Raw genomic sequence first — 11,394 nt, 5'->3', positions numbered from 1 at the left:
ATACATACGGATGAGGGTCTCCCATACGCCGCCCACGACGGCCTCCAACATGGTCGCCGGAGGGAACTTTCCCAAATGGGTACTTACCCGCCTGGACTATGAGCTTGCAGAGGAAGCAGCCATGGTCCAGGCGTGGTACTCCCCCCCACCGGCCGCCGTCGACGTGGAGCAGAGGGCGGTCAAGTTCAGGGAAGACTTGACCGCCGTCTGCGAGAGGGCCTTGCCCAGGGCAAGAGGGGCCCCGGGAAAAAAGAGTGTGTACTGGTGGACCGCGGATATTGGGGACCTCCGCACCGCCAGTACCACGGCCCGGCGTGCCTATGGCCGATGAAGCCGCAGGCGTCACACCCGGAGTGAGGAGAGAAGGCTGCACAGCGCCCTTCAGGGCGCGAGGCAGGCCCTGAAGGTCCCGATAGGACCTGTAACGGCCTGCATCTTAACACGCTTTACATAATATTTTAGGATATATTACTCCAGGACATTCCTGGGCCCATAACCTGTTGGAATAATAAGCAGAATACGCTTTGAATACACGTCCTTTATATACAAATTAACCATTAAAGAAAAAACAACCACATTCGAATACAAGACAGCTAGTGTAACCCCAGTATTATATATTAGTCTATGGTGTAACCAACAACTCGTTACTAGGCAACCTAAACTATAGATAACTTAGTTTGTTGACATATAGGATTAACACCACAAGTTTAAAAAAAAAAAAGGTTCGCTTTGGACCTTTTGGAGGGAAAAGTGTCGTTTTTATTTTGACTTTCAATTATTTTGTGAAATCTAGTTTAAAGTGGAATAGGATAGTGCTATTGTGCCTTAATCGAAGATTAAAACGCGAAATTATACGAATCTCGAACGAAAATACCCGTTTCGGCCCGTTTTAAGGAATCCCGAGTGAATTCAAGCACGCCGCCTCAAATTGCCTGGCGGCCATGTTTACAGAAACATAATTAAACGAAGACATGGCTCAAAGGACTTGTATCTAAGCCAAAATTATTAATAAAAAAAACCAGGAGTTTAAAAACAACCAAGAAAACAACCTTCTTAAATTGTACAAAACCCCTGAAAACATCCCGCTTTCTTTACCAGATCTCCTGAGAAAATCAAGATTGTTATCCAATTTTATATCATTTCGGATTATCATTTAAGAATCACTATGGAAGACATTTAATTTTTGTAATGGAATTCAAGAAAGTGATTACCTTAGTCTTGGCTGTATGGCGCATTCGTGCCTTTGCCTTTTCCAATGGAAAAAACAGTACCAAAAAAAAAATGTAACCGCGAAAAGAAAAGCCAAGAGTATCAAGAGATTGAGATTACAAGAAAAAATGAAATACGTATTATATACTCAGTCAGTTATTTAAATATTACCTAATACCATAAGAAAATAAACAATTGAATTTAGTTCAGTGTTTCAATTATGTAAGTATACCGCTGAAAACTTAAATTATACTTGTATAAACATTGTTAGAGGTTAAGTTGAATTACGGCCGCAAAGGAGCGAAGATGTAGGTATTACGACATGTATCTACTAAAAAACGCTTGAGCAGGAGTGGGCGTGCGGCAATGGCAGGCGGGCCGACCTTAGTGCAGCGCGCTGTTGACCTCAACTACTGGAGCCGCAAGCGCGCCACTGGTCTGCGATGGAGCGCGGTTAATGCCGCTGCGCTGTTGGTGCTGGCTTACGACCTGTGAGTTGCGACCTGAGAATTGGGCGATTGCCTTCATGGCGCTATGTAGTGACGCGAAGCCTGCCGCAGGTCGTGCAAGTGCCCGGGCTACACGTCGCCGCTGCACTACGTGGAGATGTTCATGGCGGCGGTGGCGTGCGCCAATCTGCTGCAGTACGCGCTGCAGCTACTACCGCGAGCCTGCACTGCCGCGCCCCTACTTTCCGTCACACCTGCGCAGCGCCAGCTGCTTGGGCTAAGTGATTCTGATCTTGGTGAGTCAGTATTTTATTGCATTTTTATTGAAAGAAGAGAAAAATTACATTATATTTAATTATTACACGTGGTATTAAACAATGCATTGTTCCTGCTTATATAGTATATCAAACAGTCCACACAATTTGCTGCTTTGAGATATACTCATTTACAAAAAAATGGGCACCTTTGATTTTTTTCTCTCTGAAATAATTAGATAGATAGATAGATAGAATCTTTATTCACCACCATGATAGTGTGGTAATAGTATCTCTCTTGGAAGCCATGGCAATGAAAAGGCGCTGACTCAACATAAATGATGCGGCTGCCTGCGACGCTGGTATTCTGCCAGGACCCTATAGGGACAGGGACATCAGTCATAAAAACCCAAACCTTTTTTTTTTTTGTTAATCCGGGGGAATCTGCTTACAGATACCCCGGCCCCCGCGGGGGCAGAGCCGGGGTTATGTGGGACTGGGCTGAACCCTGAAGGGGAGCAGCCCGACCGCACTAAACCCCCGGAGTGTTCCTCCTCTAAACCAATTTAATTCAATTTAAATTCTAACCAATTCAATTCAATCCAGTTCAATTGAACTCAATTCAATTTAATTTAATTGCATTCAATTTATTTATTTATTTATTTATTTTTTCTCAAACAGCTTAGCCACTCATATTTCCAATTTTTGTATATTTAAAAGATACTCTTTCAGCTTCTGCTTGAAAGTTCTTTTTGTGAAATTGTTATGGATAGGAGGAGGAATATTGTTCCAACTACGAGTGGCTAAGTATCCGAAACTCCCTCTAAATGCAGCGGTACTATGCCGGGGGGTTATAAGCAGAAACAACCTTGTCGACCTTGCTCCAAAGCAAGAGTTTACCATGGATGACCAAACGAATTTCTCATACAAATAATAAGGTACGCGAGACTGAACAACATCAAACAACAATCCAGCCACATGCAATTTAAGGCGCCCACCCATCGTAAGCATGTCAGTCACTTATTTAGAAAAGGTGTCACGTGACTTTGAGGTGGTATTGAAAAACAGAAACGTGCACATCCATTTTGCACTCGTTGCAGTAGTCTATGCGTTCTTGCCAAAAGACACGGACCAAAGGCAGTGATACAGTAATTAAGTTTGGAGAGTATGAGAGATTCGTATAAGTGAATAAGTCCAAGTAAGTAAGTAAGTAAGTAAGTAAGTCCAGACTCAAGAAGCTACGAATGTTATAAATGATCTGTAACCTAAAAAGGCAGTTCTGCACTACTTTGGCTACGTGCTGCTCATAGCGCAATCAACTGTCCATAATGACACCCAAATTCTGAACCTCCGACACCAACTCAATACATCTACCCAAAACTTTTGAACTAACATTTTTCAAATAAGATTTAATATGTTGTTCAAATGATATTGCTGGAAAAAGTGATGAGATATCAAGTCGAAATCTTCAAAATATACGTGAAAGTTTTACTTATTCCAATTATTAAGTGATTGCTTTAGAATTTTAACCAAACCAGTCTGTTTACTTTCCTGGCATTATGGATTGGAACAGACTTTACATGACACCATTACAATTATTTTAAAACCCAACTTCAACTTCCTAGGTCAGTAGTTTGTCCTACGTGCAGTAAAACCATTTCCGGAAATCCGGAATTCGAAAAAATAATTAAGTAATATTGGGTGGTTTTAACAACTCTGTCACTCCTTTTAGCTATGTCTATACATGTATCTATATATGTGGAACGCCATTTTCCGACCTATGATTATGACCCTCTGTGCAGCAGTTGATTGCAAAAATACGGGAATACATTTATTACTCAAAGAACCGAAAAGAAGAAGAAAACTGTGGGAAAAAGATCTTCGAAGGAAAAATTTTGAGGCTACTAATTCGTTTAGGTTATATGCATCTCAATTTCAACCTGAAGATAGGTTAGGCTGAAATTTTGTAAAACAAATATCATGTACCTATTCCGTTTCATTCCTGGCACTGCTATCATTAGCATTATTATACTAGTATATCTAACTAGTATATAGTTATCATTTATTAATTTATTTTTATCTGTTTTAGGTGATGAACCTATACACAAAGTATTGAAGTAATACTGCTGTGCCCTCTGTATTTTCTTTTTCTAAAGTCAAACCAGTCAACTTATTAGCACAACGACCAACATTCAGATAGAATGCTAAAGAGGAGTTACAAGAAACTTTGTTTTGAAACCTATAGTAAAACTTAATCTATTAGATTTGCGGGAAATTCCTGCGGAAACTGACCAACCATAAACAATTTTTCTTTCTTAATAGAATAGAAAACATTTATTTGCCAGAATACAGTAATGATAAAGGTCTTAAATAAAATTAGTTACATTGTATTTAACCTGCAAGCAGATGTACAAATATTGATTTCGTGTACGGTTTCTACTGTTAATTGCACTTCAAATTAATGTAAATTTTTATTTGGAAATTCTAAGATTCTTTATTATTAAAGAAGCAATGTGTTAAAAGCCATTTTGTCAATTGTAATTTAAAAGTATGTCCTTGTAACAATTTAATTTCACTTGGCAGATTCTTGTAAATAATTAATTATACACATGTTGAAGCAGTTTTTCTTATAAATTACTTTATGGCAACGAGGTTGATACAAAAGATTCATAATTTTTACTTTAGTCTGCCTTTCATTAACTTCACCACGTGTTTGGAAATATTGAGGATAAGTTTTGACAAATACACAGATATCCCTAATGTACATGTATGGCAAAGGCAGTATGTTTAGTTTTTTGAACAGCGGTTTACAGCTGTTGTCGAACCACGCACCGAACCTTAAACGCACTTTCTACGACTACTGAATTGCCCCACAGTATAAGACCGTATCTAAGCACAGACGAAACGTAGCTGTGATACGCCGTCAATGCTGCTTCTCGAGAGACAGTTTGCCTTAATCTTCGTAGAGCGTAAACAAATCTATTTAGCTTCATACAAATCTGCTCGATATGTTCTTTCCAGCATAGGTGCGTGTCAATTGTTAATCCAAGAAATTTAAATGTGTCAACTTCGTCTACGGTGGCAGCATTGTATTGAATTGTAATTGGTATAGGATTTGAATTGTACGATCGAAATGTCATAATCTTAGTTTTACTTAGATTAATATTTATTTAAGTCATTCAAGTTCATCAAATGTATTATATCTGTCAATGCTTTGTTTATGTCGGTGTTAAATGTCGTTTTCTTATATATTTTATCTTCATATTTTATCATAATTGTTGTATCGTCAGCAAATTGTATACATTTGTGGTTAGTTGCATGTGGGAGGTCGTTAATGAATAGGATCAACAGAAATGGACCTAGCTCGCTACCTTGGGGAATTCCAGCATTAGTCGTTTTAATATTTGATCTAAAGGTTTGTTTTTCAAAGAAATTGTTGTATTTGTTTCTTATAATTCCATTTATTTCTGTATTGAGTTCTATTTTTTGAGTAGCTCTCTAACCACGTCAATTAATGTCACAGACTTTTATTATTTTTGTGGGGAGCTTATTTTTCTTTAATGTACGCTCATTTTATTCTTAAAAAACCGAAAGTAGCCTAATAGGCACCAGTCGCCTTTCAGATTTTTTCGTCGCTGATTTTCGTTCAACATTCGATCATGCTTAAAATGAAACGTACCTAGAAGGACGTTAACTAATCTGTGGTCGAACTGAAGCAATTGCGTTGTGTTTTTGAATTTATTCTAAAATAAATTGTTTTACAATTTCTTTATTCCCGACTTCTAAAAATACACAAAAATATGTTGATAACTACACATAAGCTAAAACGTAAAATTACTATCTTTTCTTCAGCTTTCGCCATCCTTCTTTATTTGTAATTACGTTCTTGCCACCAAGGAATTTATATCTCAATTGTCCACTTCATTTTTCAATCACTTATTCGATCCAGTCTTTGTTTTCTTGTTACCGAGACCCTCACTTTCGTAAAAAAATTATTGCAATATAGATTATTGGTTAAATGCAAGTTTTGACATTACACTAGGAATAATGGCGAATAGGTATAGCGCCACTAAACTTTAGAAATGTGTTAACTAAATTGACTACATACCTCAAAAATATTTTTGATACGTGGCGGGCCTATAATAATAATCATATATTTCGGAACTGGTCCATAAATTGTTAGTAAATTACAAAATGCTTAGGTCTAAGGATTAGTTATTTGTGCAATACGTAAGGACAGCAATAACAAGACGGCTGGTAGTTAACTACCTGGTATTTTAGGTTTTCATTTTTCCCCCGTGCTATTTATAATCCTACCCATTGTCTATTGTACTTGACGGGTATACGTGTGGCGCACTATAGTTTAGTTACTAGAATAAAAAAAAAATACTATAAATGGTCAGAAATAAATTTATTGTTTCTCAAAATATTCTCCGTTAGCGTTAATGCAGTTTGTCATACGAATGAACCAATTTTGATAACACGTATACCACTACTTAAAACAAAGGGTAGTCAACTATTGCGATCCAGGAGCTACTTTTAGTCAAATTATTACACTGTTAAGTGGTTGCAACTTTGATAAATATACAACAGTGATTCTTATAACAGGTGATAGTAATACATTAGCAAAAAAGAAGTAAATAGTAGCATTGACGTGTTCTTGAGAATTCATGAGAAGTGTGGGTGTAAATTCATACTAAGTGCATTCCCTTACTGCTCTAACCTAGGTATCGCTCGTAATAAGTATATACATAACACAAATTCGCACATTCATAATTTGACTTGCCGTCATAGTGACGTTATATTTTGTTTTGATATTAATAAGTTCGTCAGGAACTTCAAACTTTTTGAAGATAATTTATAATTTTAATAGTTTTATTGCAATAGGTTCTTTGAATTTTCATAGAATCTTCATGGTTTGAGGTTTTCGAATAAAACTTTTTTCAAATGGTTTCTGTGATTTTTTTTTTAATTTGAAACATTTGAATATCGACTTTCAATTGTTTTTGTTATTCAATTTAGACAAGAAAGATGGATACTGCGAAAATTCGAGTGATTTTTGAATACGAGTTCCGACGCGTAACTAACGCGGCAGAAACAGCCCGCAATACCAATGCTGCGTTTGGAGAGGGGTCTACTAATTTTATTTATTTTATTTATTTATTTATTATATCAGACAAATAAATCCATTGGTTGTTAGTACACTTACAAAATAAAACTTAAGCTATGGGTTAGTAAAAATCGTCAAATTGTTTTCCTGTCAAACTGTAATCCTTCATTCGCATCCCGATCCACCAGTCTTACAAGACTACTAGATCAGGACCCGAATGAAGGATTTCATGATGGGCAGGTCATACCTATCCGGTATGACCTGTAGAATGGTGTTGGTGCTGCCCCGCAGCCTGCAGAGCAAGGATGCCGTTTTTTTGCGGATGATGGCTTCAAAGCCATCAACCCGCGCCTCAGCAAACATGGTCGATGCACTGCAGCAGCGAGGCAGCCCCAACAACATCCTGAACCCATTATTATATTGGACACGTAGGGCATTGAGCGATTTTTTAGTACAGCTGAACCACAGGCTGCTCGTGTAGAATGTTTGGCAGTAGGCTTTGAAAAGCGTGATTTTCGCTTGCCTACTGCACCGAGCAAACCTGCGTGCCAGCATGTTACTTCTCATCGCCAATGCCCTACGTTCCCTCTCTATATCGGCTTGGTCTTCAAGGTCGTCGGTAAGACAGTGCCCTAGGTACTTAAACTGATAAACGCGATCCAGATTGACACCATTTAACCTGATCACTGGGACCGATTCAGGTGTCATACCGGCGGCCTTGAAGACCATGAACACACTCTTTTTACAATTATACAGCAGCCCATGTTCACTAGCGTACCTCTGACAGATAGCCAGCAGCCTCCTGAGAGCTCCGACTGAAGGGCACAGCAGCGACATATCGTCTGCGTAACTGATATTGTTTATATAAACAGTATCAATCGTACAGCCGACACGCTCACTGCTGAGCCCCACAATCAGATCATTTATATACAGGTTGAAAAGTTTTGGGGAGCTCAATCCACCTTGTCTCACACCACATTCCAACCTGTAGTCACCAGAGAGACTGCCAGCCCACTTTACATTGTTCAGTTGATTGGCATACCAGTATTTGAAGAGACGCTGCACCTGTGCATGCACACCTGTATCCGCCAGTTTTTCCCACAACTTGTCATATGACACAAGGTCAAAAGCCCTGGAAAGATCCAGGAAACAAGCATACACAGGTGTACGTCTCTGTGTGTAGTACTGCACAGTGTGCTTCAAACTCAGAATTGCAGTTTCTGTAGATAGACACTGCCGGAAACCAAACTGAGCATCGTGGATGTTTAGGTGCTTGTCCAATTCAGAGTCAAGCACACTGTCCAGCACCTTAGCTACTATTGTAGCCAGTGAAATGGGCCTGTAATTACACTTATCTGATAAGTCCCCAGTTTTGTCTTTCAAAATCGGCACAACAACCGTTCTCATCAGATCCGGAGGCAAGTAGGAATGAGCAAAACATAAGTTGAAAAATATTGAGAGAACCCGTTAATGAACGCACCGTGCGATTTTGGTTTAAACGCTTTTGTGATGGAAATTTCGACTTAAAGAACGAGCCACGAGGAAGACCGCCCACACAGGTGAATAACGATGAATTAAGAGAGATAGTGGAAGCCGATCCTAGTCAAACTACCCAGGAATTAGCGGCATGGTTTAACGTTACCTTACCCACAATATTGACTCACTTGCGTCAAATCAATAAAATAAAAAAATACGAAAAATGGCTGCCTCATGATTTGACTGATCTGCAGAAAGAAACGCGTGTTGAAACTTGTGTTGCCTTGTTGAACCGGTACAGAAATGAAGGAATATTGGATCGAATTGTAACATGTGATGAAAAGTGGATTCTTTATGATAACCGGAAAAGAAAAATGGAATGGCTGACCCCAGGTCAAATGCCACAACAGTGTCCTAAAACAAAACTTACCAATAAAAAGGTAATGGTAACTGTTTGGTGGTCTCAGCATGGTGTAATTCACTATAGTTTTCTCCGATCTGGTCAAGCAATAACGGCAGATGTCTATTGTGCCGAACTCCGAACCATGTTGACAAAAGTAGCAGTAAAACAGCACCGACTCATGAATCGATCTTCACCATTATTGCTCCACGACAACGCGAGACCTCACACAGCACGAGAAACCATTTTGACCCTTCAGGAACTGCAGTTAGAAACCATTCGTCATCCTCCGTATTCATCAGACCTTGCTACAACGGACTACCATTTTTTTCGTGATTTGGACAATTATCTACGTGACAAGAAGTTTTCTTCCCAGGAGGCAGTACAAAATGCTTTCACACAGTTTGTGCAGTCTAGATCGTCGGAGTTCTATCGCAAAGGCATTAATAACCTTCCCATTAGATGGCAACAATGTATAGATAATAATGGCAACTATTTTGATTAAATAAATTTGTTAAAATTTTAAAAAATAAACAATTTAGATTTTCAGTACAAATCGGCAATTTCATACTTTAACCCCTATTATTAAGGATGCTGTTATAGAAAATATAACACAGTCCCACGACAATGCTCCTACTTTAAGTAGCAACAGTATACTTTTTACTAACCATAATTTAAACTAAAAAACACAACAACAGAAAAGTCTAATCGTTTTCATGTACTTAGTACATCAAAATATTCAAGGTTTTTCTGGCAAAACATTAGAAATAAGTCTTTTTTTGCACGATATTTCCGTTGACGTGTTTTGTGTTACAGAACACTGGCTGAAAGACTACGAAGCAATTAACAACATAGAAAATCATGTAATAGTCAGTTCGTTCATAAGAAAGAGCTTAAGTAGAGGCGGATCCATGATTATTATTAAACGTAACTTAAAATTTAAAGAGCGTAAGGATATCACAGATCTTTCTACTGAACGAACTATTGAGATTTCATGTGTGGAATTGGATCAGTTTGTCGTCTTATGTGTATACAGGCCCCCTTCTGCTAATTTTAACGAGTGTAGCTGCGCATACGACGTGCCATCGCAGCGCTCTGGCCGCACTGAATAGGAACGCGACGTGTCCGCATATTTTTGTATACAAGCGTTACTCAGCAGCGCCACCGCGCCGCCACGGCACCACTGTCGATGCATGTCGTTGACTAGTCAGAGTATGTACTATATGCGATTAGATATAAGGTACTTCTGTAGGGTAATAAACATGAAATATACGCAGTCATCAAATCAACCAACTCGGACTTTTCCTGCTTACCTGCTCAGCTCCCCTAAACTGGTGACCCCGACGTGATCAGCAGCTCCAACGTGAAAACCAAGAAACGACGATGACCGAAGTTGGAAGCATTTCACTGCCCCTCCGCGTACCACCGTTTTGGCGCGACCGCCCCAGGCTATGGTTCGCCAGCTTCGAAGCGGCAACCCACGACCTCAAGAAGAGCCAAGCACAATTGTCGCAAATGGTCATCGCTCAGCTGGACAAACAAGACATTGAACAAGTGTCAGACCTACTTTTCGACCCACCAAAAGAGGACCCGTACAAAGCGCTAAAGGCACGCCATATCTCCGTATACGAAGAGAGCGAGGAGCGTCAATTCCAGAAGCTCCTGTCAGAAATGGAATTAGGCGACCAACGACCTACACAATTACTTCGCCGTATGCGTAACCTGCCACGCGATAAGGTCCCCGATCCCACGTTGCGAATTATGTGGATGAATCACCTTCCGCCGCACATACGCTCTGTTCTAGTAGTAAGCGACACTATCAGCAAGACCGCAGCGCTCGACGAACTGGCATTACTTGCAGACAAAATGCTTGAACAGCAAAGAGAGATCTCCGTCGTGTCCACATCATCATCACCAACAACACTGGCATCCTCATCTAAGCACCAAAAAACAGAATATCAATTTCTAGTCGAGGAAATAAAGAAATTATCATTTGAAGTCGCTGAGTTAAAATCATCGGCACAACACGACTTCCGCGAGCGCCCGCCAGCGTCGCATTACGACCGGTTTCGCCCTCGCAGGCGATACACAGCGCGAAGGAGAGATACTACGCCACCGTCCCGCTCTCACTCACGGGGCCAGAGTTTGTCACCATCGCCGTACTGCTATTATCACAAGCGTTTTGGAAGCGATGCGCGAAGGTGTACACTGCCGTGCACGTACTCCCGTGATGACAAAAGGATGACGGAAAACTAAACCATACGCTGGCTGCGGCGGAATCCAGCGTATCAGGCAAATCCTACCGCTTATTCATCACGGACAAGAAGTCCAAACTCACATTTTTGGTAGACACAGGCGCCAACATCAGCGTCATACCAAAAAAGAAGGGGACAATAGCGCAACCTTTGCCTTTCAACCTCTACGCCGCAAACAACACCATTATTCCTACATATGGAGAAAAAACAATGGAACTCGATTTCAATTTGCGAAGACCGT

General features: G+C 40.0%; 2 protein-coding genes across 2 annotated transcripts; both read left to right on the top strand.

Moving 5' to 3' along the window:
• Positions 1-1,559: 1,559 nt before the first annotated feature.
• Positions 1,560-4,204, top strand: LOC113239026. Its single transcript, XM_026475890.1, has 3 exons — positions 1,560-1,700; positions 1,770-1,954; positions 4,002-4,204. The coding sequence occupies exons 1-3, from the start codon at positions 1,576-1,578 to the stop codon at positions 4,031-4,033; spliced, it is 342 nt and encodes a 113-aa protein (XP_026331675.1). The 5' UTR covers positions 1,560-1,575; the 3' UTR covers positions 4,034-4,204.
• Positions 4,205-10,281: 6,077 nt separating this feature from the next.
• Positions 10,282-11,154, top strand: LOC113239027. The gene has a single exon (XM_026475891.1). It carries the CDS (start codon positions 10,282-10,284, stop codon positions 11,152-11,154), a length of 873 nt encoding a protein of 290 aa, XP_026331676.1.
• The last annotated feature ends 240 nt before the right edge of the window (positions 11,155-11,394 follow it).

Source organism: Hyposmocoma kahamanoa, unplaced genomic scaffold (assembly GCF_003589595.1).
Source record: "Hyposmocoma kahamanoa isolate Upper Pololo Valley unplaced genomic scaffold, ASM358959v1 99186, whole genome shotgun sequence".
NCBI lineage: Eukaryota > Metazoa > Arthropoda > Insecta > Lepidoptera > Cosmopterigidae > Hyposmocoma > Hyposmocoma kahamanoa.
This window is presented reverse-complemented; position numbering and strand designations above follow the sequence as displayed.